The sequence below is a fragment of the Bufo bufo genome, chromosome 1 (genome assembly GCF_905171765.1).
Source record: "Bufo bufo chromosome 1, aBufBuf1.1, whole genome shotgun sequence".
In the NCBI taxonomy this organism is placed as follows: Eukaryota; Metazoa; Chordata; class Amphibia; order Anura; family Bufonidae; genus Bufo; species Bufo bufo.
In genome coordinates this window covers 610,741,314-610,769,186 of record NC_053389.1, presented here as the reverse complement: position 1 = coordinate 610,769,186, position 27,873 = coordinate 610,741,314, and the positions used below count along the sequence as shown (strand labels likewise).

The 27,873-nt window shown below is 42.9% G+C and overlaps 1 protein-coding gene across 1 annotated transcript in view; it reads left to right on the top strand.

Moving 5' to 3' along the window:
- TLN2 (talin 2) overlaps positions 1-24,821 on the top strand; it is a 124,049-nt gene extending 99,228 nt beyond the window's left edge. The window contains 13 exon segments of the mRNA XM_040413675.1: positions 114-280; positions 3,172-3,355; positions 11,118-11,243; positions 11,418-11,534; positions 13,664-13,849; positions 13,928-14,035; positions 14,114-14,219; positions 17,532-17,656; positions 18,170-18,295; positions 20,229-20,291; positions 21,862-22,044; positions 22,371-22,496; positions 24,060-24,821. Of these exon segments, the coding sequence (XP_040269609.1) occupies positions 114-280; positions 3,172-3,355; positions 11,118-11,243; positions 11,418-11,534; positions 13,664-13,849; positions 13,928-14,035; positions 14,114-14,219; positions 17,532-17,656; positions 18,170-18,295; positions 20,229-20,291; positions 21,862-22,044; positions 22,371-22,496; positions 24,060-24,188 (1,746 nt within the window). The 3' untranslated portion in view covers positions 24,189-24,821.
- Positions 24,822-27,873: the final 3,052 nt, after the last annotated feature.

Below are 27,873 nucleotides of genomic sequence, written 5' to 3'. Positions count from 1 at the left end.
TCTATGGGGGTGCCGGCCGGGTGTATTGCAGATCTGCAATACACTACGGACGTGTGAATGGACCCTTAATAGACAGTGAAATATTTCATGCTGATTGTCATGTTTCTGCCCAGGTATCTCTGGTACTCTCAGCTTTGCAGGCAGGTAACAAGGGCACACAAGCCTGCATTACAGCGGGCACTGCTGTATCTGGAATTATTGCTGATCTGGATACTACCATCATGTTTGCCACAGCTGGCACATTAAACGCTGAGAACAAGGAATCGTTTGCTGACCACAGGTACTGTGAAATTAATGTTTCTTTTGTCTTGGTCATTTTCTATTATTGTCAGTCTTGGGACTTGCAACTTTTGTAGTATATTGATCTTAAATGAGTTTTCTGTGCCTTTTTATTTTGATGGCTTATTCTCCGGATGGACCATCAAAATCTGATTGTCACTGGTACGGCACCCCACACTACCACTAATCAGTTGTTTTGGAATGGGTCAGTTGGTGGAACTACAGCTCTGTCCATTGTGTTTGGTGGACACCCTGGTTAATGCAGCACTGCTTCCATTGAAGTGAATGGCAGCAGCAGTGTGGTAACCAGCTTGGTCCACTACCCAGTGGACGGAGCTGTACTTATGGCATTGGAGCTACTGCAGAACATCTGATGGCCAGGAGTGCAGGGTGTCTGACCCCTACTATTCAGACATTGATTGCCTATCCTGAGGAAAGTCCATCAATATAAAAGCACCAGGAAACCTATTTTACATTCATGACCTCTCCTAGAATATGCAATCCGTGTTTAATCAAAGTGGTTCTCATCTCTGGGTCCCCATACCAATCGGCACAATGGTGTCATTAGGACAAGCTGCAGTATTGGGAATAGCCACTCATACACATAGGTGATCCTCTGTGTAAGCAATGAAGGGGACAGGAAGCTTGCGGGGACTTCACAGCCCCTATATTGTGCTGATGAGGGGGGATCTTGGAAGTTAGACCCAACAATCAAAGACTGCTGGCCTATTATAAGGATAGATCATCTGTGTTAAATTCCTAGAGAAACCCTTTATATATTTGCAAAGGGAGTAAGAATGATCAGAAACAACCTGTCTGATTAAAACCACTGTAGAAAAGCTAAATATTTCTCGTTAGTGTCATTGGCGAGACAACACAGTGGGTACATGAAAAGCTACCACCAAGAGGCTGACACTAGATATAAAAAAGGAGTTTGCTGCGCCCAGGTGGGCTATACCCAGGGGCGGACTGGGAACTTACAATGGCCCTAGAAAAAAAAAACTAAAAGTGATCCCATGTTGTTGGAGGGTCCAAAGTGACACAAGGCGAGGCCAGCAATCCCTTAGTGCAGCACAAAATACCGCCCCAGCAGAACCAAATACCACAGTGCGACACAAAATACTGCCACCCCTGCTGCAGTATTCAACTGTATCACCATCCTGAGAATTCTGGAGGGCACCTGCGGCCGACAGCCAAGTCCATAAGTTCCATGTTGTTCCTAGTATTAATTAAACCTGAAAGCATCAGATCATTATGTACCCAGCTAGTGGCCATTAGGAGGGCTCGGGCTGCCCACTGGGAAATTTCCCTGTAGGGTCTATGGCCAGTCCGCCCCTGGCTATACCCTTTTCACAGACTTTAGCCTAATCAGTTTTAGTCTAGTGTAGGAGGCAGACACAATGAGGGTCATTTATCAAACTGGTGTAAAATAGAACTGGTTTAGTTGCCCATAGAAACCAATCAGATTCCATCTTTCATTTTCCAAAGGAGATGTCAAAAATGAAATGTGGAATCTGATTGGTTGCTATGGGCAACTAAGCCAGTTCTACTTTACACCAGTTTGATAAATGACTCCAAATGTGTTTGTTTTTTTCTTGATTAGTTGATTTTTGAAGATCTTGATTAGTTACTTTGAAGATCTTTGGATCTCTGAATTTTTTTTTTATGACTATGCCTTTACACATCTTCTTTCTAGATCAGCCTTCTTTTTTTAAGTCTTATATTTCTATTGTCCGCAGGTCCTTGACCTTCTGTCTGTTCTCGCAAAGGGAAATTTCTTTGTCTTGTTCCTTTTACGTTTTTTATTTTTCCGCAGCAGGGGTTGGATCTGGGGCTTTTCTTTTTACTTTGTTTCCCTACTTTGGAGTTTTTCTCCAAGTGCTTGTCCTCAGGATCTTATTGTGTTCACCCACAATTCTGTGGACTCCATTTAGCCTTGGAGCCATACAGTCCTTTTCTCTTAGTTTTTCCTATCGACGAGATCCATTCTATGGCCTCTCTTGATGCCTGTTCTGCTAGCAGCTGTACATTAAACCGTTTACATGGCTGTTTACTTACCACCCTCTGTGACTGTTTTTGGATGTCTAAGGATGCTGTGTCCTCGATTGACATTAAAGGGGTTATTCTGGAAAAGATAATGATGGCTTATCCTCAGGATAATTCATCATTATCACATCAGCGAGGGTCCATGTCCTGGCCACTCACTGCGCTCACTGAAGCTCTTGTGAGCGATGCAGGTTCCCAGAAGATTTCCAAGGACAGTGCCGTACATCATATAGTGGCAGTACGTGGTATTGCAGCTCAGTCCCATTGACTTGAATGGGGCTGAGCTGCAATTAGGCCATGTGCCCGATGTACAGTGATGTGAGGCTGTGGTGCTGAAGGCCTCTTCTAACAGCTGATCGAGGGGGGTCCTGGGTGTCGCACCCCTGAAGATCTTATACTGATGACCTATCCTGAGGATAAGTCATGAATATCTTTTCCTGGATAACTTCTTTAACGAGAAAATTAGACTTTTATAGAATTTGTACTTGCCATAAAATCCCTTTCTCATTCAGTTCTTTGGGGGACACAGATCCCACACTCTTATTTTTGCTTTGCGTTCCTGTCCCTGGACTGTTCAGGGCATGTTGTTGTTTTTTTCTCTCTCTCCTACTGCTATCAGTACAAACTGATTAGGATAGTGTCTGTAAAGAATTTACAGCCCACCTAGGTGGATCCATCTTCTTTTATGTTCCTAGTGGCAGCTGGGCATGTACCTACAGTGCTGTGTGCCCCAATGAATTGAACGAGAAAGGGATTTTACGATGAGTACAAAAATCCAATTATTGTCTATTGCCATATTTCTATTTTTCACTTTAGTGTATGACATTGAGCTTGTTCTGCTCTTAGGGAGAACATCCTGAAGACTGCCAAGGCTCTTGTAGAGGATACGAAGCTACTGGTGTCTGGTGCAGCTTCTAGTCAGGATAAGTTGGCACAGGCAGCTCAGTCATCCGCCAACACGATTACACAGCTGGCAGAGGTGGTGAAATTGGGTGCAGCAAGCATAGGGTCTGATGACCCGGAAACTCAGGTAGGAAATGTATGTGTAAGACGAGAACCTTCCACTTCCGTGGAGGATCAGAAATGTGTTGTCTTGGTCTCTTACTCCTGCTTTCCTTTATGCGCCCTCCAGCTCTATATCTATCTACAAATAAGACGTCCTGGCCAGGAAAAGATATTCCAAATGAACACGGAGCACTGTCGGGTACAGTCATGTGACACGCTTGGCCCATGTGTTCTGTATACCCCTTCCCTTCCCCCTTAATTTGCTGTTGATGGCACTGATTAAGTTTTTGAGGTTCCCGAAGAAGCCCCACAGCACTGCACTGGGGATAGAGTTTGTCTTATCCATGTTTTCCACTGGTAAATTCCCTGTATAACTGCCTACCTGTTTGCTGTTCTGCTAACTTCACTTTGACCACTAAATAAAGCAGCAGTACTATCTTCTGTTTCAGTACAGCTTTTGCTTACTTTTGCGACTTTTCTATTAGAGTTTGTAGTCCCCTCCTAGTCCTTGTTTTTTGGATGCAACATAAAACAAACAGAGTCTTCTATGGTCCAAAAAATATTCAATTAAGGCTCTTGTCACATCTTATTTTAGCCTACATTGGGGGTGTATGTTGGGAGGATCTCTTGAGTGCAAGGCTGCAGCGTATTCCGCTGTATAGGCGTAAAACTGCATTGTAAAAAAGGATACTGCATGGTGTTCATTTTTACGTCATTCACTGCACAGTAAAGCATGATAGACTACACATTCCTGTCCAGTAAAGAAGAAAAGGTATGCTGGAACATGCCATCTCGGCGTATGCTCAAAGGACACAGGAGTGAAGAGAAAGTGGCATACCCTAAGATAAAAAAAAAATCTCCTATAATTGTTTAGAACAGGCATCAGCAAACTTTGGCACTCCAGCTGTTGGGAAACTACAACTCCCAGCATGCTCCTTTTCTTTGGGAGTTCAGCCAAGCAGGCATGCATGATGGGAGGTGTAGTTTCACAACACCTGGAGTGCTTGAGGTTGCTGAGCCCTGGTTTAGACTTTCAGCAGACCTTTTGATGTTCATCCAGGTGGCCTTCACAGTTTGTAGCGTGTAGGCACTGGTGGGTTATTCAACCAACTGTCTTCTATCACCAGGGGGTCATTAGATTATGGTCCGCTAAACTCTACAGTTACTTGTATGGAGGTCGCCCAACTGATCTCTAATGCTTAGGGTGCATTAAAGAGGACCTTTCACCGATTCTTACCCTATGAACTAAGTATACAGACATGTGGAGCGGCGCCCGGGGATCTCTCTGCACTTACTATTATCCCCGGGCGCCGCTCCGTTCTCCTGCTATGCCCTCCGGTATCTCCGCTCACTAAGTTATGGTAGGCGGAGTCTGCCCTAGCGCTGGCCAATCGCATTGCAGAGCTCACAGCCTGGGAGAAAATAACCTCCCAGGCTGTGAGCTCTGCGCTGCGATTGGCCAGCGCTAGGGCAGACTCCGCCTACCATAACTTAGTGAGCGGAGATACCGGAGGGCATAGCAGGAGAATGGAGCGGCGCCCGGGGATAATAGTAAGTGCAGTGAGATCCCCGGGCGCCGCTCTACATATCTGTATAGTTAGTTCATAGGGTAAGAATCGGTGAAAGGTCCTCTTTAACATCACGGTTTAGCTTTCCGTTCTTCTGGTCCGTCAGAAGAAGAGAGAGGAAAAAAAAAACGGATCCTGTTGCATCAGTTATCATCCGTTTGAGCCATTTCCGTCTGAGATCTGTTTTTTTTAGACTGGGAAAAAAATCCTGCATGCAACACTTTTGTTTCCGCCTTAAAAAATGGCTCTCAGACGGACATGGCTCAAACGGATGACAACTGATGCAACAGGATCTGTTTTTTTTTACTGGATCCAGTTGTTTTTTTTTTTCTCTTCTTCTGACAGATTAGACTACTTTCACAGTGTCTGCACAGACGGATCCGCTCCTATAATGCAAACGATGGTATCCGTTCAGAACGGATCCGTCTGCATTATATTTCACAAAAAATTCTAAGTCTGAAAGTTAGTCAGACGGATCCGTCCTGACTTTGCATTGAAAGTCAATGGGGGACGGATCCGTTTGAAATTGCACCATATTGTGTCAACTTCAAACGGATCCGTCCCCATTGACTTACATTGTAAGTCTGGACGGATCCGTTTGGCTCCGCACGGCCAGGCGGACACCCGAACGCCGCAAGCTGCGTTCGGGTGTCCGCCTGCTGAGCGGAACGGAGGCCAAACTGAGGCATTCCGAGCGGATTCGCATCCACTCAATGCATTGGGGCTGTACGGATCCGTTCGGGGGCCGCTTGTGAGAGCCTTCAAACGGAACTCACAAGCGGAACCCCGAACGCAAGTGTGAAAGTAGCCTTAGAAGAACGGAAAGCTAAACGGTGATGTGAATGCACCCCTAGGGTAATGAGGGATTGAGCTTGCCCAATCCTTTGCTCCCTTGGAAGATGGGCATGTCCAATCCTTTTCTGCCCAGGAGATAATACCTGATTCACACTTGTTCCCCTTCAAGCATGCATGTTTGTGTGCAAGTTAGGGTTGTGAGAGCTGAAGTAGCGTTTGTGGTAATTCACCTTGTGCTGCCACACTTCTTATTTTAGATGTTTTTGGAACGTTATTTGGCTTGTAAATAAAAACACAAACTCATGTTTTTTCTTTTTCCAAGCGTCTTTTCGGTGGCATTTTATTATGTTTCACTCGTGGGTTTTTTTCAGACTTTTTTTCCTATAGAAAGTGCCACACCCAGATCATGCTGTGATTTGAAAAAAAGTGTTTGTAGAGAATTTTATAATTCCCTATTGGCCAGCTTATAACATCTGGGTGTGGTGGTTTTTGCTCAAAAAAGAAAAAACAGACATAAAAAATGTAGTATAAACTAGCCTAATGGTTATTCAACCTTCACTCTCAACAATTAATTTTTTGGCACAGAATGATAAACAGAAGCCAGGACAAGAGCAGAAATACCAGGCACAACCTATGGATTCTGTTTTTCTGGCCTCGTACAACCCCTTTTACTTTAGAAGACTAAGAATTAGACTATTTTCTTACTGTGTTTGGGAAATACTTCCACTTTGTATGGCCTTTAGACCACTGTGGGCCTTGACAGATGCCAAAAGTGTCCTTTTTTCATCCGCCGGGTTAATATACAGTACAGACCAAAAGTTTGGACACACCTTCTCATTCAAAGAGTTTTCTTTTATTTTCATGACTATGAAGGCATCAAAACTATGAATTAACACATGTGGAATTATATACATAACAAACAAGTGTGAAACAACTGAAAATATGTCATATTCTAGGTTCTTCAAAGTAGCTACCTTTTGCTTTGATTACTGCTTTGCACACTCTTGGCATTCTCTTGATGAGCTTCAAGAGTTAGTCCCCTGAAATGGTCTTCCAACAGTCTTGAAGGAGTTCCCAGAGATGCTTAGCACTTGTTGGCCCTTTTGCCTTCACTCTGCGGTTCAGGTCCGGTGACTGTGGAGGCCAGGTCATCTGGCGCAGCACCCAATCACTCTCCTTCATTGTCAAATAGCCCTTACTCTTGGCTGACTGACTTACCTTCATTTCTTAAAGTAATGATGGCCACTCGTTTTTTCTTTACATAGCTGCTTTTTTCTTGCCATAATACAAATTCTAACAGTCTATTCAGTAGGACTATCAGCTGTGTATCCACCTGACTTCTCCTCAAACTGATGGTCCCAACCCCATTTATAAGGCAAGAAATCCCACTTATTAAACCTGACAGGGCACACCTGTGAAGTGAAAACCATTTCAGGGGACTACCTCTTGAAGCTTATCAAGAGAATGCCAAGAGTGTGCAAAGCAGTAATCAAAGCAAAAGGTGGCTACTTTGAAGAACCTAGAATATGACATATTTTCAGTTGTTTCACACTTGTTTGTTATGTATATAATTCCACATGTGTTATTTCATAGTTTTGATACCTTCATAGTCATGAAAATAAAGAAAACTCTTTGAATGAGAAGGTGTGTCCAAACGTTTGGTCTGTACTGTACATTGGTATATCCTTGTTTTATGTACAAGAAAGCACAGCCTGCCTTTTTTATACAGTTAGCTATTATAAAAAAAGTAGCCTTTTTTTTTTTCGTAACAGTGGTTTTTGGGTGATATATGCAATTGGGTGGATTTACTTTCTCCAACATAAAGCTATAGCGCAATGTGCGCAGATCTTTACACAGGAGTATAAATGTTGGGCAATTTTCCTTCCCTCTCATAAGCAGATATGAAGAAGCCACACAGATGAACGGTAAATGTCTTAAAGATTTCTAAACAGAGCCCAATAGAAATCCAGACAGTTGTGGCTTACAACCATGTCCAGGATGAATGAGAACAAGGTGGCACACTGTTGGATGAAGTCAGGAAGGTCATGCTTTTATGTATTCCATTTGGATCATGAGATGAAAGGCACTTACTCCTGCCTGTTATGGAGCTAATGTATGAATACTCCTGTAATGAGGACCATAGGCAAATTTATGGAAACATGTCACATTTAATGTAACCTGATGCCATGCCAGTTGTTAACGTCCTTAAAGGGCTTGTGCAAGAATGGGGGGAGTTTTGGCAACCCTACACACGCGCACACACACTTGGGTGGACCTGTAAAGGGAAGATTACTCACCTGTTTTCTGGCGCTAACTCCTCACTCCTTTTCCTCCAGGTCTGTGATGCTCCTCTGGGCTCCCTCGCCCTAAAAATCTGGTTTGACATCGCCCCACAGTCAATCACTAGCCGCGGCAGAGAACGGATCCTGTTGCGTCATGTGAGCATTTGTCATGACTTAAAGAGAGCCATCTCCGCTGCAGCAATGTCAAACCGGATCTTTACAGCGAGAGACCCCAGCAAAGCATCGCAGACCTGGTTAGGAAGGAGCGAGAAGCCAATGCTGGGAAGCAGGTAAGTAATCTTCCCTCTACAGGCCGACTAAGTGGTGTGGTTTGACAAAAACTGCACAATTCTTGCACAGCTCCTCTAACTTTGAGAAGGTTGTTCTGTTTTGTACATATTTCTTAACTGTTTTGAAAAGCACTCCTATCCTCTTGAATAAGTAGAGCAGTCAAAGTAGTCCAAGGCCTTGTCAGGTCTACAGTGTGAGAATGTGTGTTCAAGACCTGGTCCAAACACAATCTGTGGGTCAGCGTGGCTAGTAAAAGACTGGGCATAACCACATTCTATAGTGGGTGTGGTGGGCTCATGGCGAGACAACATGAAAAGAGCATTTTATAAAGTAAGGTGACTAGAAGAAAAGACTCTAAAAAGGACACAGAGGTAAAAAGTGGAAGAAAAGAAAGAAGAAGAGAGCAGGTAAATGGACCCAAGTGTGTTGGCTGAGCTTGCCCTCTGTGTTTTAAATTGGGCGCATGACTTACATTATTTTTCTAAAGTTCACAGTTTCTTACAGACCTCAACTCTTTTTAAAATATTAGATGCTAAATATTGTTTCCTAGTACTGCTGCTTCTATTTCATCAAAAGCAGTTGAAAGAGCCATTGCACTAATACCCCATGGTATGCCTGGCTTATTTTCCATTCATAGTGTTGCAAATGTGTGTGATGTTAACTCCGTGCTTACGGGGGGGTTCACAGTAGTGTGTTGGAAACACATTGGCCTTTTTGCGTTTCTTTTGTTTCTCCTTTTACACTATTACAGTGGTTCTCACACAGAGGTTTTGGGCGTTTTTACTGGTTTTCAGTTTTTCAGCTTTTTTTTTCCTTTGCTACCTGGCCATATGTTCTTTTTAAGGGCTATTCTAGGACTTTAATATTGATGGCCTATCTTCAGGAGAAGGGTACATTCACACAACAGTGAAGAAAAGGTTAATTATAAGCGGATAAACTGTCAGACAGGTGCACTTCTGTCTAAATATCTGCTGCTCCACCTATCAACTGTTTCAGATTGGCTTCATCCACTGTGTAGTGGACGAAGCAAGTTATTGTAACTCTGCTTTCATTGAAGTGAATGGGAGCAGCGTGGCAGTAACTAGCACCATCCACTGCAGAGTAGTCTGAACCAGCTTATCGGCGGGGTGCCGGCACCTGCCAATCAGATATTGATGGCCTATCCTGAGATTGGGCCATAAAAATCCTCGAATATCCCTTTGCAGTCTATAGTACTTTATGATATGCACCACAGCCAAAACTTATTTTTTTTTCTGGTGTTCTTTTGTATTGCTTTTGTGTGTTTATTACAAAATGCAGATTTTTCTGGTGTTTTTCTCTTAGGCGTCTTAAAACGGTAGGGAAAAAAAAGGGGGTTTTCTGTAGTGCATATCATACAAAGAATAAAAAAGGTAAAGATATATGGTGTTTAAGATTCTCCCCCCCCCCCCCCCCCCCCCCCCCAAAAAAATAACATGAAAGAAGTCTTAGTGGTTTTACAAGCTGAAAAAAGGCATAAAAACAAAGTGTGCGCAAAGGAAGCCTAATGTGGTTATTGATCCTATTCAGTCATATTCTTTTTAGCTCACATGTTTTATATGACATGTTGGCTGCTGAATATTGACATAATAACAACCTATTTATATCTCTTCTAATCATCATAATGTGTTAGATAAAATCACCTAACAATAATAACAATACCCTGTAGATGTGGCCTTCGTATCTAAACTTAGAGTCACTGAGTCTTCATAGAGACATATGAAAGGTTTTGAGTACTCCAAACCCCGCCGATCATTTGAACGGTTACAGAGGTCTCTCTCTCCTCACAGCACAGAATCGAGACAGGTCCATAGACGTCTTGCTTCTCTCGCCTCGTTCAAACGATCGATTGGGTACTCGGCACTCAGACTCCCACCTATCAAAACCTCATCAAACTTTTAGAGAGTATCAAAGGCCATATACATATTAATAGATTTCAAATGCTACATTTACAAAGGAAATTGTTAGCCCTGCATAAAGATAGACCCCACTGCAATCGCTAACATGGTAAATGGCTTCCTTCAATATAGTGTAGGGCAGGGATCAGCAACCTTTGGCACTCCAGCAGTTCTGAAACTACAACTCCCAGAATCCTCCTTTCACTTCTTTGGGAGTTACAAGAATAGCCGAGTAAGTGTGCATGCTGGGAGTTGTAGTTTCACAGCAGCTGGAGTGCCGAAGGTTGCTGACCCCTGGTTTAAGGGCATAGATCCCCAGTGAGCCAAAAGAGATCCTGTAATCACATTGTGGCCTCTCTGGCTACTGTCCTAGATGTGATATAGATAATGTCCTAGATGTCATATTCCATCATCATAGCAGCAAGTGTATGGTTTTATGCCCTTCAATAACTAATATTTCAGCGCTTGGTCATTTTCTCCCGTCGAAGATGAACTTTCAGTCTGAGCAGAAGCTTTAGGTGGATGTTCTGGCGGTTTTATCATTTCACATTGTTTACAAAATGCTCTATATTGTGCCATCATGTCTCATGTTGAAAGATTCATCTTGATGTACGTAAGAGTGTTGCATCTACGTTAGGCTTTCTGCACTGTCATGTTTTTCCTGCTTTCTGTGGCGCCATAAGGGTAGGGAGACATGTTGAGGCGTCCATGTGCTACCATACATGTGGTTGCCAATGGCCGCACTATTTTGAAGGGAATACCTGTTTTATTAGCAAAATTGTGTGCCCGTTGGCCACTACGTGCGGGCAAGGTTTTGGACGCATGCGGCCGTCACTACTTGTGGATTAATACCTGCTAAACTAGCATGAATTCCACGCTGCAGTATGGCTTCCTTGCATCTTCTACTGTAAATGATTCATCTGCTTCTGTCATAGGTGGTGCTAATCAACGCCATCAAGGATGTTGCAAAGGCTCTAGGGGATCTAATCGGAGCCACAAAAGGTGCAGCTGGTAAAGCAGCCGATGATCCATCCATGTATCAGTTAAAGAGTGCAGCCAAGGTAATGACCAGGCCAAATGACTATTATGTAGATGACAAGTAACTGTGAAGTGTCTTGCATCCTGGATATAAAACCTAATAGGTCCTGCTAGTAAGTCCACATACTATGAGGAAGGAATTCCCATGGCACAGGAAAGATGTCTAACAAGTCTATGTTCACTTTGTGTTTTTCTAGGTCATGGTGACTAATGTCACTTCCCTGCTGAAGACTGTGAAAGCTGTGGAAGATGAAGCCACACGTGGTACAAGGGCTTTGGAAGCCACAATTGAGCATATCAAGCAAGAGCTAACTGTGAGAAAAATGTATTGTATTATTGTATGAGTACGGCCTTATGTTCAGGTTGGTTTTGTATGCAATTTCTGAAGCAAAACCAGGAGAAGTAGTATCTACCTTTTAGTACTCCTTTTATGATCCACTCATGATTTTGATATCTAGTAGAATTTAACGACTACAAATGAGTAAATTCTCCATGTAAAAATCTGTATTTTTAGAAATAATACCTTTATCCACCATTGTACTATGTCAGAATTAAGTGCAGTGTAACGACAAACATAACTGTCTTATACAGAAGCTTAGGCAACCTCTGTCAAATTCCATGCTCTTAAAGGAAACCTGTGTAGTGACAGTCCTGCTGATTTCAGTGGTTTGTCATTACTATGATGGCATTCAATAATTTTAGAGTACTGACCTGCCAGAGTCCGCAGTGTATGCCAGCACTGTGAGACAGTTGAGCCTGATGAAGCACATTGCCCTCTCCCACCTCCAGACGATGATTGAAATCTTTCTTCCTGTTATGCATAGGAAGGAAAACTCAATCATCCTTCAAGGGCAGGGGCAGCGTGCTGCACCAGACTCATCTCTCTCGCAGTAGTGATTACACTGCAGGCTTTGGCAGCTTAGTAATCTAAAACTACTGCATGCTATCACAGGAGTGACAGACCACTGTAATCAATGAGCTTGTCACTCCACTATGCTGCTCAGTGAGGGCAGCATATAGGAGCTGACAGGTTTTCTTTAAACATGAATTTTTTCGTCAAATCTTTAAGAGCGTATCCAACCCTTTTTACAAGTGAGGGGCCAATCTTCTGGATAGGTCCTACCACCTGGCACCCCAGTGATCAGCTGTTCTGCAGTAGCTTCAGCTGTGGGACTATACAGCACTATCCACTGCAGAGCTGTCTAGTTCTGGTGCTGGAGCTACTACTGAACAGCTGATTGGGAGGGATACAGGTTTTTAACCCTCTGTTATTTAGTATCTTCAGGGTAGGTCATCATTTGTGAAGAGTTGGACAACCCTTTTAATGCACCAGTAATAAACTTTTCGTAGTGGCAGAGATGGAATAAAATATAGGTTAAAGAACTTTTCCGCCTTCTGTCTGTCAAACTATAAGATCCGATTCAGGAGATGTTTTACTGTAGTTTCTAATTTACAGGAATAGGCTTAAAGACTGTGGACACCTTTTGGGGAATTTTATTATTGCATTTTGAACTGAAAATAATTTTTTTTAATTGGTCTTTATTAAAAAATTTCTGCATTTTTCTCTGTACAGCCTTGAGATTCACTAGTAGCAAGCTATGTGTTTATTATGTTTCCCTGTCAGGTTGCTGAGCTGTCGGGTCCTTATCTCTGATCTCCTGACCTCATACTCAACACTCATAGCTCAATTCTTATCAACAAGAATCTTAGCTCAATAAGAATTTGGCTTAAATAAGTGTTTGAGCTGTTTGTAGCTCAAAGATAAGGGATATACATAGCCCTCAGATGAGGTTTAAAGTAAACATAAGATGCCCACAGCTAAGCTAAAATGTAACCCTTTATCACATAAACCTGCTGAAATATTTAAATAAAGACAGGTTGAAAATTGATTTTTAGCCCTTGAAGGTGTTCATAACCTTTTAAATAAAGGATTTTCTGAATAATAGCAGTGATAAGACACATACAGAGAAAGCAGCCTCATATAGAAGCATGTAAGGAAAGTCACTTAGCTCTGCTCAAATCTCGGTAACCTCCCCAAGATGGTGGATATGAAAGAGATAAAGTACCATGTTCAAAAGACATCTTAATTAGAGCTTACCCTCTGTGATGATACCCTCAGTGCCCCTGCTAGGGGGGGGCACAGAATATTCCAGAATATTGCTTAACAGGTGTGTTGTGCATCAGGTAGCATTACCAAATACATCTGGCATGTGGCCTTGAAGCTAAAGCTTAGAAGTGGTAGGAGAAAAAAAAGGCAACAATTAACCCTTTCATACTGAAGACCAAGCATTTTTCCTACATTCTTTGTGTCCATACAGCAGCTGGTTGGGCGATTTATTTTTAAGTATGTGTGCCTATGAATGGTGGATGACCTGTAGGATGTACTAGAGGCAGGGTCTACTGCTTTTTCTTGTAAGACATTGATGCAAATGATATTTTCCAGGTGTTCCAGTCAAAAGATGTACCTGAAAAAACCACAACACCGGAAGAATCGATCCGCATGACCAAAGGAATTACTGCGGCAACAGCCAAAGCAGTAGCGGCTGGAAATTCTTGCAGACAGGAAGATGTCATTGCTACTGCTAACTTAAGCCGTAAAGCGGTCTCTGAAATGCTGAATTCCTGCAAGGTCAGTTATGTACACGGAGAGGCGCGTAAGTAAGTGCAGATTCAGTGACTGAGTTACAAGTGAACTTTATGTTTGCAGCAAGCCGTTTATCATCCAGACATAAGTGAAGAAACAAGGGAGCGAGCACTGAGGTATGGCACGGAATGTACACTAGGATACCTGGAGATGCTGGAACATGTCCTATCTGTGAGTACTTTATATGAAGTGGGTCTACAATGAAGGTGAATACAGTCCATCATTCAGCCAGTGCTTTTCCGCGTTTAGATTCTGCAGAAACCTATTCCAGAAGGGAAGCATCAGCTGTCAGCCTTCTCAAAACGTATAGCGTCAGCTGTGACTGAACTAATCCAAACGACGGAAACTATGAAAGGTAGGACCCCTCTGCATAAATTAATGGGGTCCTCCTGGAATGATTTAAAATGTCCACAAGCAACCTGTCCTAGAATATGAGCAGGATTGGTTGCCTCCATTTGCATATACTACACATTGGTGAAGGTTCCTGTCTGGCTGCTCAGTCATGATGGCATATTGTAGGCAAGATCTCATCATTACCATTATTGTAGAGCAGTGTAATGTGTAGTGAGGCCTCACCCCCTAGACAGCTCTGCAAGTGGAGACAACCAGTCCTGCTTTCATTCTAGGACAGGTTGCTGGCGGCCATTTTAAATCATTCCTAGAAAACCCCTTTAATGCAAGAAGCAAAAGTTCTGTGACATAGGAGACCTTTGTTTTAATTTTTGAAAAAGGACCTCTCAGAACTCTCCTGACATGTCTGTTTTAGTATATACTTGCATCCCCATACAATAACACTTTTGGATTATCCTTTCGTAGAGCTCTGTGTTGTGCGATTCCTCTGTTATTCCTCTTCGATACGTAGAATTAAATTGACAACTAATTGTTATCATTCCCCTTAGTTGAAAAGGGGTCCCCTTTTCCAGAAGTACCAGAGGAATGGCACAGTGCATAGTTTTAAGAAAAATGCTTCAGAGTATTACTTTCATGAAGAATTCAGGTATTTGCACATTTGGCTAAGAATAGTATGCATGTTAATTTAAATTGGAAGAGGTAAATGTTCAGCTGCCAGACAACACTTAACATGGTTGTTCAGTTTCCTATATTGATGACCTGTCCTCAATATCAGATTGGCGGGGGTCTTGCTCCTGTCACTCCCGCCGATCAGCTGTTTGAAGAGGACACCGCACTTCTACGAGCGCTGCATTCTCTTCACTGTTTACCTGCTCGCTGTGGACACCACGGTGGCGGGCAGTGTAATTACAGCTCCTCTGTCCTCCTCATCTTACTTCAGTGGAAAGGAGCAGATGGAGTGTAACATCTCCTTCCCATTAACGTGAATGGGACGGAGGAGCTGTAATTACACTGCTCGCTACTGTGATGTCGAGGGGGATTAAGTAAACAGTAAATAAAATGCTACAACATCTGATTGGTGGGGGTGTCGGGAGTCAATTTCTCCCCCCCCCCCATCTGATATTGAGGACCTATCCTGAGGATAGGTCAATCATTATAGGAAACCGGCCAGCCCCTTTAAAGTCCAGCGTCTGATATGTAAGATTGTCAGCCAATCCAACCAGATTCTATTAACTTTTTATCTTGTTGGATTTCCACTATGATTGCTTAAAAGGCTATTTCCATCTCAGATAATGGGGGCATTCATTTCTATGGGGCTGCTGAAAATAGCCGAGTGAATGAAAGCGGTGGAAGCCCATGTGCGGTGTGCTCCCATTCATTTTTATGGGGTCAACAGAAATAGCCGAGCCAGTGCTTGGCTATTTTCGGCGGCCCCATAGAAATGAATTGAGGGTGGGTGCTGGCTCAGTTTATGTGATAGGTGCAGGTCCCATTCACCTATCATACAATGGGGGCATACTCTAGCGATATGCCCCTATTATCTGAAAGGGGAATATCCCTTTAAAGAGTAGACCCTCCTACATGTATGATGCGTGGTCCTGGGCTTTATACTCGCATCATTGTAAATGTATGGTGCAGATTTAAAGCTCCTGCAATCTCTTACAGCCAGGGATCCTGCAAAGAAGACAGGCTAGTTGTAATTGCTTCTGTTATTCCAGCATACCCAGAGCTCACTGAGTGATGTGCATCAAATAGACACAGTGACATGCTGCTGTCCCTACTGAATCTTACTCCTATGGATGCCTCAGTTACAGTGGAAAACTGCAAAGTAAAAAAAAAAGTGTCCCTTCCGGGGTCTTTTCTAACCTCAAAGGGGACATGTGCTAAAAAAAAGAAAAATATGCAAAGTCTTCATAGCAGCCATGTAATCCGAGATTATACATGCTACAAATCAGAACAACCAAAACGCGGAACGGATTTTAATACTTTATTTAGGTGTAAACCTAAAATATTTCCAAAATAAATATAAATGTAAGAAAATTGTTTTCAACATTTTGTTTAAAGGATTTGTACACCTTTTGGAGTCAATTTTTTTAGGATTGCATTTAACTTATTTTTGGCTAAAAATCATATTTTCAATTGGCCTTTATTAAAAATATTGAGATGTTCAGTCATAAAGGTTTAACTGTTTTTCTAACTGTGTGACTAGTACTTTCACTTTGTGCCAGGTCATCTATATATACACTTATTTAAGCCACATTCTTATCATCTTATGATCTATAATGAGTGTTTATAAAGAAAGAACGCAGAGATAAGAAGTCCGTCTGCTCCTCAGATGACGCAAAGGACAAAAATTCCACAAGCAGCTAGTAGAGCATCTCAGCTCTGTACAGAAAAAAGGACTCCATATTGTTAATATAGACCAATTGAAAATATATATTTTTAGCTCAAATGCAGTAATAAAAAAAAATTGCCCCCAAAGGTGTACATAGCCTTTAAAGCATTACTCCTAATTATAGCTAGAACTATAAAACAGATAATAAAAAACAGCCATATGTGTAACAAAAAAACGCAATTATTTTGATTGCCCAAGAAACAAAGCTGGGGCAGATACACTTCAATGCATGCAAAGTCTCTAAAAACTCTCTGGTTATTAAATGTGTTTTTTGGGAGTTAACAAACTACTGTTCTTGAACTGGTCCTTTCCTTAGAATATTATCTAAATTTCTAAGCAGTATGAAATAACAAATCTCTAAGCAGTGTCAAATTAGACTCAACCATGTAAAAGGGTTATCTGGGAGTACTCATGACCTATATTCAGCATCCTATCAGATCAGCAGAGGACTGGGACCCCCATTAATCAAATGCTGTAAGGGGAGTCGATGCTCGGGTGAGCGGTGGCCACTTCCTCAGCCTGTGATGTCACATCCATTGGTAACATGGTCTTTCTGTAACTCAAGTGAATGGCATTTAGCTGCAAGTCCAAGCACAGTCACTTTACAATGTACGATGTTGTGCTTGTTATACTATGAAGAGGCCACCGCACTCATTTGTGTGCAGTAAACACTTTAAACCGGGAATTGTATCTCTACTGACCAGATACTGCCAGATCCTGAGGATAGGTTACTAATAATTGCTTTAAAAAAAATCCCTTTAAGAGGTTTAATCTACTTTTTTAGTAACCAGACTAAGCCACCCGCTACCCTTATGGCTCCGCATTACATAATATTACATATTTCCTGTCTGACCCTTATCCTGTGTTGCATGGTATGGACTAGTGTTCCCTATCACCTCCTCCATCTTATTGTGATTACAGGTACAGAATGGGTTGATCCTGAAGATCCTACAGTGATTGCTGAGAGCGAGCTCCTCGGGGCTGCAGCTTCTATTGAGGCAGCAGCTAAAAAACTGGAACAGCTCAAACCACGAGCCAAGCCAAAGGTAAGTGCCCCTTGTGTAGTTCATCAGCCTATGCAATCCAGGTGTCTGTGCCATCTCATCTGTACCTTTGTGCGGTTTCTTTTCATATGCCAGGCCCAGGGTGTAATTGTAATGTCACACTTGTCCTACAGTGAATGCCTGAGCCCTCTGCAGCAGCTTGTGCACACAGGGCTCAGTTTTACTAACCAATGTATGGATTAACCACAATAGCCTCTGTTGTAAAACTAACCCAGAATTAGAGGATTTTTCTGACGGAGAGCCACATCCCATTCATGTCCCCTTCTGTCAGTGGAATCGGTCCAAGAACCCTCTCCTGCAGCCTCTGTCTGATATGTTTGATATATTAGGTTGTTAATTCATTCAGCTATATATCAAACATATTGCTACAGTGTCCTGCGTGTGCTCCAGGGCTGTGCTGGGTTCTAGAGAGCTACTGCAGGATGGTCACCTTTCTTGTCGTATCGACAGATCTTTTTTTATCCTCCTTTTAATGCTCCCTCTTCTGTATTTCAGCAGGCAGATGAGACCCTCGACTTTGAGGAGCAGATCCTAGAAGCGGCAAAGTCCATAGCAGCCGCCACAAGTGCACTGGTGAAGTCGGCCTCAGCAGCACAGAGGGAGTTGGTGGCACAAGGCAAGGTAAGTCCACCCTACGATGAACGGTTAACACGGATGTACTGCAGTAAGACACAGATAAAATGAATATGTTTGTCCTACAGTTGCAGTGATGGGTATGATGGAAATCCACAACTCAACGGTTTATTTTTATATTCAAAATTTTTTATTCACGGTTGACATGATAAAAGTAATACATACATGTACGAAAGTTGTTACTTCACAACATATTACATATAATCAAGTCCCAAATCATTTGATCAAGATGAGATGTTGATGATCATATGTAAACCCTCTGACCCTAGTCTTTCTTTTCTTTTCCCGGGAAGAAAAAAAAAAAGAGGGGGAGGAAGGGATGAGGGGACAGGGTAAGATCAGTGGTTTATTTAAAATTGCATCTGTCAGCAGATTTGTACCTATGAAACTGGCTGACCTCTTGCATGTGCGCCTGGCAGCTGAAGGCGTATATATTGGTCCCATATCTGCACGTATTGCTGAGAGCCGCTAGGTGTAACAGCAACACCCCCGTTGCTCCTAGAGGCTCATTTGCATATATTAAAATATAATTTTTCTCAGCAATATGGGCACATATGAACATGGGACCAACACAGATGCCTTCAGCTGCCAAGTGCACATGTAACAGGTCAGCCAGTTTCATAGGAACAAAACTGCTGACAGATGCTCTTTAACTAGACACAAATGAGCCCTTAAAGTCTTCCATCTCTATTTTCCCCTTTCATATTTGCTGACTTGCAGCACTGATAATTTGTCTCAGGCTTTGCATCCCCAACATGTGACACCCACCAGTGGAGGACCTTTATTGTAGCCTGCTGGCAAGTCATTCATAAACTCGTAGCAGGAATAATCTAGGAATGCTCCAGAATTGTTGTTACTTGGGGGATACAAGTCTGGAGAGGTGACAGGTCCTGTCTAACAATATGCTGTTTTACTCGAGAGAAATCGCTTGCATCGTCCACAGGTAAGCCAACTTTAAGTGCTGTAAGTAGACGGGCACTTCTTGTACTTCAGTGTTTGGCTGGCATAATGGAAGTTGGAATATGAATTTGAAAGCCATATCCTTTTAGATCTTTGCAACTTCATCCAAGAAATATACCTTACATGCAATTATGGCTGTGTTATTACCATGAGGGGGGCATATGCTGGTCCTAAGCTTTATTTAGTACAATGATGGTGCATTAGGAATGGAAGGAGCCATCAAGAGGGACTACTACATATTATGTGTCTTCTCCTTGTCCAAGCCAAATGGTGTTTGCTGATGTACATGTCACATCCTGCTGCCAATTTAAAATCATCACTGGAGCTTGGCAGGAGCAAAATGACAATATGAGATTTGATAAGGTGCAGAAATGGCTTCTCCTCTGACCTTGTCATTAGAACTCATGAATCTGAAGTGGGTTAATCCCTCCTTAGTATTTGGTAACCCACAGCTTTATCTACTCTTGGATGGTGTCCAGTGAATGGTTACATGACCAGTCTAACCCGAATACCAGGGAAATCCCTGGCTGGCTGCAACTGTGAAAAGCTGTTTACAGTTGGCACCGATCTGAAATACTACCTTTAGATGAAAGACTGGTGGATTCCTATTAGAAGGTAGCAGAGATTATTGCAGTGGCAGAATATAGAGCAGTATGCGATACAAATGTCAAAGATCTAGTCGCACCAAACTAATGATGGCCACCTTATCTACAAGTTCTTCCGAGTGAAGCACCATCCTAATATCAACTGGATGGGCATTTCCTCATACACATAATGGAACACATTTCCTGCAATTCATTTTTATTTCTTCAGCGGTATAATTATTTTTTATGGTTTGCTCTTAGTATTTGATTTGCAGAGAAAGTGCAGTCTATGTGGTAGCCTTCAGATGACCTGTGTCATCTTGTGATGCATTCTGATGAGTCAGTAACCTTACTTCATTGCCTTCTTTGCGTTGCAGGTTGGCGCAATTGCTGCTAATGCAGCAGATGATGGTCAGTGGTCTCAGGGATTAATTTCTGCTGTAAGTATTATATTTTTTCACCCATGTATACTTCCCTATTGATTGATGCCACATTATATAGAACTTGGCCATGTGCCCCTATACATTGCTTTTCCTTTGAGTTGCCTTTATGTTACGTATACTTGTTTCCAAAAATAAAACTTATAAAGTCTTAAACTAATAAAACCACCACATAAGCTAATATTTATACTCATCATCTACCAGCATCATCTCAAGTGCATTTCCCTACTAATCGGAAACCCAGTGTACCCCTGATTATAAATAACTTTGCACAAATAAATAATACAATTGAAGATAAGAAACTTTACAGTATATCTCAGTGGAGACAAATGCCACTTTTTCCACACATAAGTCTCTTTCCTCCTCCCTGTCATCCTGCACTGATAACTTGTACTGAGTTCACCCTTCAGTTATTTGGTCAGTTATTTCCGTCAGTTATTGGGAGCAAAAACCAGAACAGGTGAATATCTTTCCATTATACTGTATCTCTGAGCCGGCTTCACAATAACTGATGGAAATAACTGAAGTGTGAATTCTGAACTTACTCTGAATTTACAAATAAAATCTGCCCCCAGAAATATGACTAAGGGTCCATTCACATGTTCGCAACTGTTTTGGGATCCGCAAAAAACGGACACCGGCTATGTGCGTTCCGCATTTTGCAGACCACACATGTCCGGCCCTATAATAGAAATGCCTTTTCTTGTCCGCATCTTTTGTGGCCCCATTGAAAATTGCGGAAAGGATGCAGACCCATTTTGCGGACGTGTGAATGGACCCTTACTCTGAACTTGCAAATAAAAATCTGCCTCCAGAGATGAATTTTCAGCTTTACTGAGAGAGCAGGATACAGTTTCTGCACAAAGTCTATTAAGAAGGTAGCAATGGCAGACCTATTACGCTTACGTGTAATGCCCTCCATGCTGCTGCTCCTGAGTTTATGCTACAGAGATATGGGGGAGCAGGATCCCTCCCATCTACTCTGTGTGACATCATAGCAACTGTTCCCTCCTCCTCTCTCCATAGGTTACTATAGGCAGCAACCATAACCTGGTCTCTCATTTTTTGGACTCCTGTGTACAAATTTTACCAGGGAATTTAGAATGAGTAATCAGTGCAGGAGCTCATTTTTCTGTAATAAGATCTATTACTAAGTTTATTATCTTCATTTTATTATTGATTTATGGAAGGCTGGCTATATTCAGTGGTACACTTTAACTGAACTGGCCACCAATTAAATGCAATTGTCTACACTTCCCATCCATGAACTCTAGTTACTTCTTAACAAGCCATCAAGCATCATAGCTAACCAAGAAAGTCACCATGCATTACAAAATGCTAACGCAAAGGCAGCTGATCCTGCTGTCCTTGCCAGACAATCAATTCCAATTTAGATTGTAAGCTTTGTGATACTAGACTTAAATAACATAGTAAACAAATAATGTCCTGTATCTGTAGCGAATGTAGCTCCACTAACATTGCATAGGTTCTTATAGAGACTGCAGCCGTCTTACACTGCAGGCGACAATTTCCTTTTTCTGGTCATTTGGCCACTGTTGACTTCTTCTAGGCCAGGATGGTGGCCGCGGCAACGAGCAGCTTGTGTGAATCGGCTAACGCCTCAGTACAGGGCCACGCCAGTGAGGAGAAACTCATCTCCTCTGCCAAGCAAGTAGCAGCATCCACTGCCCAACTTCTGGTCGCCTGCAAGGTGAAAGCTGACCAAGACTCGGAAGCCATGAGAAGACTCCAGGTAGTTTGCTTAAATCTACATTGGATTAGGCTTGACTGTCACACAGAACATGGATCCTGCTATTAACAGTAGATCTAGTAATATGAATCTGATTAGGTTATCAATGCAATAGCAAATACATAAATACGGCAAAGCTCACAATGGAATTGGGGAAACCCATTCATTTCACCTTTTAATTTTTGGTTCTGTTAAATGAGCTAAGTATTACTTTATTTATTTATTTTTTTCTTCTAACCTGCTCTTCACCTCCTACCTGCGGCCTTCATGGTTTCTCTGTCTTCCATCTTCATATTCTATCTGTCCACACCTGACCTTCTTCTCTACAGGCTGCCGGCAATGCTGTGAAGCGGGCATCTGATAACCTGGTCAGAGCAGCCCAGAAAGCTGCCTTCAGCAAAGCAGAGGAGGATGATGTCGTCGTGAAGACAAAGTTTGTAGGTGGAATTGCACAGGTTAGTAAAAAAAGAGACAATTCTCTGTTTGCAGTGGACTTACTCCCCCGTTATGGATATACCATGTAAGAATGTCCTTGCATACATTGGAATATACTATAGCTTGCCAACATGATTGCCATCTGGAATCGCTGCTTCATGCATCTGGCCAGTAATGAAATATCACAGCAACCTGAAATAATGGAAATTACACGTAATAAGATAAGATTGTGCATGGGTTTCTGTTCAGATCAATTTTCTCTACAAATACAAAATTGGCATAATGTCTCTGAGTTTTCGCCTTACCTTACAGCTTTCACTTATGTTCCAAGCCTAAGCTTTAATTTTACCCAAATTATGTGAATTATACCATACCAGGCAATCCAGAGACACCGAGCGATATATGTATAGAGAGAGGTCGTAATCAAAAGGGTTGTCCAGCCTAGCAGACAACCACCACTACGGCCCTAACTTATGCCCACTAAAGAAATGGCACACTCGCCTGGCTGCTCCTGGACACCACAGGACCAGGAAGTAGCTTGGTTCCATGACCACAGAAGTCACATCTACTTAAACGATAGGTCACAGAAGTGACTGCTGAGACCTGTGTTTTTTTGTTTTATAGGGCACAGGTTCAGTCTATAGGGGTTGTCAGCTAGCCTAGGCTGGACAAACCCTTTAAGTTCTATGCAGAATGTATTTATTATTGGAAATCTGGGCACAGTCCCAATTATTTAGGCTCTGTTCAATTTGGGGTTCAGTGAGCCTTAGGAGGCGTTCACAAAATTGTATCTATTTTGCAGTCCGCAAATTGCTAATCTGCAAAACGCGGATAATTGCTGTGTGCGTTACTCATTTTGCACATCAGCATGCCCTGCCATTTGTTAGAAATGCCTATTCTTTTTAATAAAACGGACAAGAATAGGACATGTTCTGTTTTTTTGTTTTCCTTTTGCGGTGTTGAACGGACATACGGCTAGCACGGTGTGCTGTCTGCATCTTTTGTGGACCCATTGAAATGAATGGGTCTGGATCCGATCCCAAAAAAATAAAAATGTGGATCAGATGCAGACCGAAAATACAGTTGTGTTAATTGGACTCTTAAGAGTTAGTCTGCAGTGCTATTCTTGCCATAAAAATAATGGTATCCTGATGGAGCTCATGAATAGGGTTCTCCACTATGGATAACTCGTTAGAAGGGTCCCTTGATAATAAACTGATCGCTGGAAATCAAGCTGCTGGTATTCCCAGAAATCAGCTGTAATCCGTTGAGAGCTGTTCAATTTCCCTGCAGCACCACTACAGGGGAAATAAAGCATTACTTAGGGTCCATTGAAATCGAATTGAAGGACAGGATGGTCCTCCAGAGCAAAAGATGTTCTTTAGTTCCACTGTGGCCTAGAGATGAGGATCCTATTGGCTCAGTAGGGTGTATGGAAATGGGATTTGTATACTGGACAACCTCTCTAAAGTCAATGGCGTTTACTAGTAATACATTTGAAAATCGAACCGGCATATCTGTCATTGCTCCATTCACGCTAACCTAAGATTGGGAATAATAATGTCTGGCCATTTTCCTCGTAGATCATTGCAGCTCAAGAGGAAATGCTAAAAAAGGAGAGGGAGCTGGAAGAAGCACGTAAGAAGCTGGCCCAAATCCGTCAACAACAGTATAAGTTTCTACCGTCCGCCCTGAGAGAGGAAGACAGCTAGTGATTCCTCCTGGATTCAAACATGGAATCAGTCAGTCCTGCAGGAGAAAGGGACACACCTTTACTGGAGCTGGAAGCCTCCCTCCTTGTCTCCCACTGGATTCTAAAACCACTAGAACATGGAGGGGTCGTGTGGATTTTCACTCTGAAGACAAACAGTATTACTTCCCAAGGTGGACATACCCAGTTATATAAATAAAGTATATATAAAAGATATACACAGCGGCGGGGGCCTAAGAGACTGTGACACCGGGCACAGCCCCTCCGGCAATACTACGTGTGCTTTTAAAGATTGTGCCCCTTTTCATGTAACCACTCATTTGCAGGTGCCTGCAATGCAGAGCAAAGCATAAAAGGGGTAAAATTACTTTTTTTTTTTTTCTAGTATGTTTTACAATTTGATTTGGTCACTGGATCAGCTATGTACCCTGAAATAATGTACACAAAGCCTGTTGGGAATTAAAGGCACTTGTAATTAAGCAGCGATGTTTGCAGTAATGTGTTTATTATAGCAGAACAATAAGGAGGTTGTCCAAGATAATAAAGAAAAAAGGGATCAAAGGCTGGAAATAAACTAATGTAACAATAGATCCTCCACTCGCCAGTTCAGTTCCCCACTGCGCCAACGCCACTGCTGTGGTCCTCCCTGCCGGGCTATGTTTAGATGGCTGCAATGGTGACATGGCACAGGAATACATCTGTATTTCTATCCTTTTCAAGCCTTTATACATTTGGTAATGTTTGCCCTTGTTACAGTATTTCTGAAATACTTAAAGGGACTCTGTCACCACTTTCTAACCCCCCCTTTTCAAAGTATTGTTATCTGCATGGCGCCCCTGTGATTATAAATGTGTTGTTAGAAGTTAAATTCGCCGTCTCCTCTTGATAAAAAGAGCTTTTATCTAACCTGTCAATCTTCTTGATAAGGTGCCCAGGGCGTTTCTTTTTGTCTCAATCTGCCGCCCGCCGCCGCCACCGTTGGTGCCCAGCTCCTCCCCTCATGCTTTCAGCGCCGCCTGAATGTAATCAAATACGCCTCCGGCTCTCTCTGTGCCCCCTCCTCCTTTTCAAAGATCCCGCGCGTGCGCACAGGGCTGTGCCTGATGCGCCCGTGCGGACATTTACAATCAGCCTCATTGAGCGAAGTGCGCATGCGCGCACTTCGCTCAACCTCCTCATCAGACGAGCACTGCAGCAGGCTGCAGTGCTCGTCTGATGAGGAGGTTGAGCGAAGTGCGCGCATGCGCACTTCGCTCAATGAGGCTGATTGTAAATGTCCGCACGGGCGCATCAGGCACAGCCCTGTGCGCACGCGCGGGATCTTTGAAAAGGAGGAGGGGGCACAGAGAGAGCCGGAGGCGTATTTGATTACATTCAGGCGGCGCTGAAAGCATGAGGGGAGGAGCTGGGCACCAACGGTGGCGGCGGCGGGCGGCAGATTGAGACGAAAAGAAACGCCCTGGGCACCTTATCAAGAAGATTGACAGGTTAGATAAAAGCTCTTTTTATCAAAAGGAGACGGCGAATTTAACTTCTAACAACACATTTATAATCACAGGGGCGCCATGCAGATAACAATACTTTGAAAAGGGGGGGTTAGAAAGTGGTGACAGAGTCCCTTTAATTTCCCTTTCATTTGGGTGTTGGGTCCCATACAATTTGGTTTCTGTTCAGAATTTCATAAAACCTAGTTCAGTGATTTGGTCAGTGTTTGATCAGTGATTTCCATCAGTGATTGTGAGCCAACGCCAGGACTGGTTTTGGTTCAGCTCAAACACTGACCAAATCACTGATGTGTGAATTAGGCCTTAAGCCGCATTTACATGGCCCGATGTTCGGGCCCATTATGTGGAAAGAGCGTTCCTATGAACACTTGTTCCTAATAATCGGCCCGTGTAAAGGTGTTGCATGTCACCTGATAAACGAGTGAAACGCTTGTTGATCAGGTGAAATGATCTGAGGTGTGGACATCTGTCATTTTTGCCAGGCAACAGATTGTGAGGTCTAAACAGCGATCTGCTGCCCAGGAACAATGATTTGTATGGAGACAAGTGATAGGAGTAGCCAGCGCTCGTCCTCATACCGTGGAGGTGATTGCTGCATGCAAATGCAGCTGTCACCTCCACTTAACGAGCAGCCGATTTTGGGAAAGAAGGAATGCTTCTTTCCCGATAATTAGCTGATCCTCAGAGCACCTAACTGCAGCTTTAGGGCTCATGCACACAACCGTGTGCTGCCCGTGGCTGTATTGCGGCCCGCATACGGCGAGTCCGCAATACACGGGGCATCGGCCCTGTGCAGCCGCATCACGGACCCACTTCAATGGGTCCGCAATCCGGGAGATGCGATGCGGAAGCACGGATCGGAAGCCCACGGAACCACTACTATGTGCTTCCGTGGTGTTTCTGGCTGTGCCTCCGCACCGCAAAAAAGTAGTGCATGCACTACTTTTTTGCGGTGCGGACCCTCGGATGTGGGTCGCGGACCTCATTCAAGTGAATAGGTCCGCAATACGCTGCGGATGCCCCACGGCCGGTGCCCGTGCATTGCGGACCGCAATTTGTGGTCCACAGCACGGGCACGAAGCCCTTACGTTTGTGGGCATGAGCCCTTAGATTGTTCATCCTTTATAGCATAATTTAACCTAGTTGATACAGGAGTCTACAGTATTTGTATTCTGGTAGATAGAGGTTTTATGTAATACTGGAGTAATCCCTGTAATAGAAGCTCTGCTAGTTGCCTAGGATGTGGGGAGCTGGCAAAAAATTCCAAATGGAATTGGAAAAAAAAGCTATTTTGCCACAGCTTTAGTTTAGTTGTTTTTTTACAGTGTTCCCTATGCGGTAAAATTGACCTGTTACTTCATTCTCCAGGTCAGTACAATTACAATGTTTATATTAGCGTTTTTCTTGCATTTTAATACTGAAAAGAAAAAAAAAATTGGTATTTTTTTTTTTTTTTTTTTTTTTTTTTCCATCGCCATATTCTGACCCCTATAACTTTTTGTAGTTATGTGTAGAGTTGCCCATGATGTCTGTTTTTTTTTATTTTTATTGGTTATGTATTTTGATTTTGGTGAAAGGGGGTGATTTGAACTTTTTTTTTTAAGCCATCATATAACATTTACAATACACCAATACAGTACTGCAACCTACTGGCTTGTTTTGATCTATTCTAGTAACAGCTACCGAAGCCTGCTTCAGGCTTCGGCCTATTACTATATACTAACAGTTACCTCAATCTCAGCCAGGGAACGCGGCTTCCGGACGGTTCAGACGCCTTGGTCACATTTAACAACGGCAGCTGAGGGGTTAAATGTATGTGATCAGCCGTGGGTCAGAAACCCAGCAGCTGTGGCGCCCGATGCACACGCAAGTGGGTGCCATCTTTAAAGTGGCAACTGTCTCTATACATATACAGCAGAGTTCACCAATGGGTTAAGTCTAAGGGCTCTTTCACACGAGCAGATGCCGTGCGGGTAATCCGCTACGTGAAAGAGAGCCAAGCCCCGTTCCTGACAGCATGGACACGGAGCATTAACATGATTGATACTCCTCCGTGCCTCTCTGTGACCTTTTTACTACAATATCACAATGAGATAAAGTTGTCACTGTGATTTTGTAGTAAAAATGTCACAGAGGCACAGAGCATTATCAATCATGTTACTGCTCCGTGTCTCTGCTGTC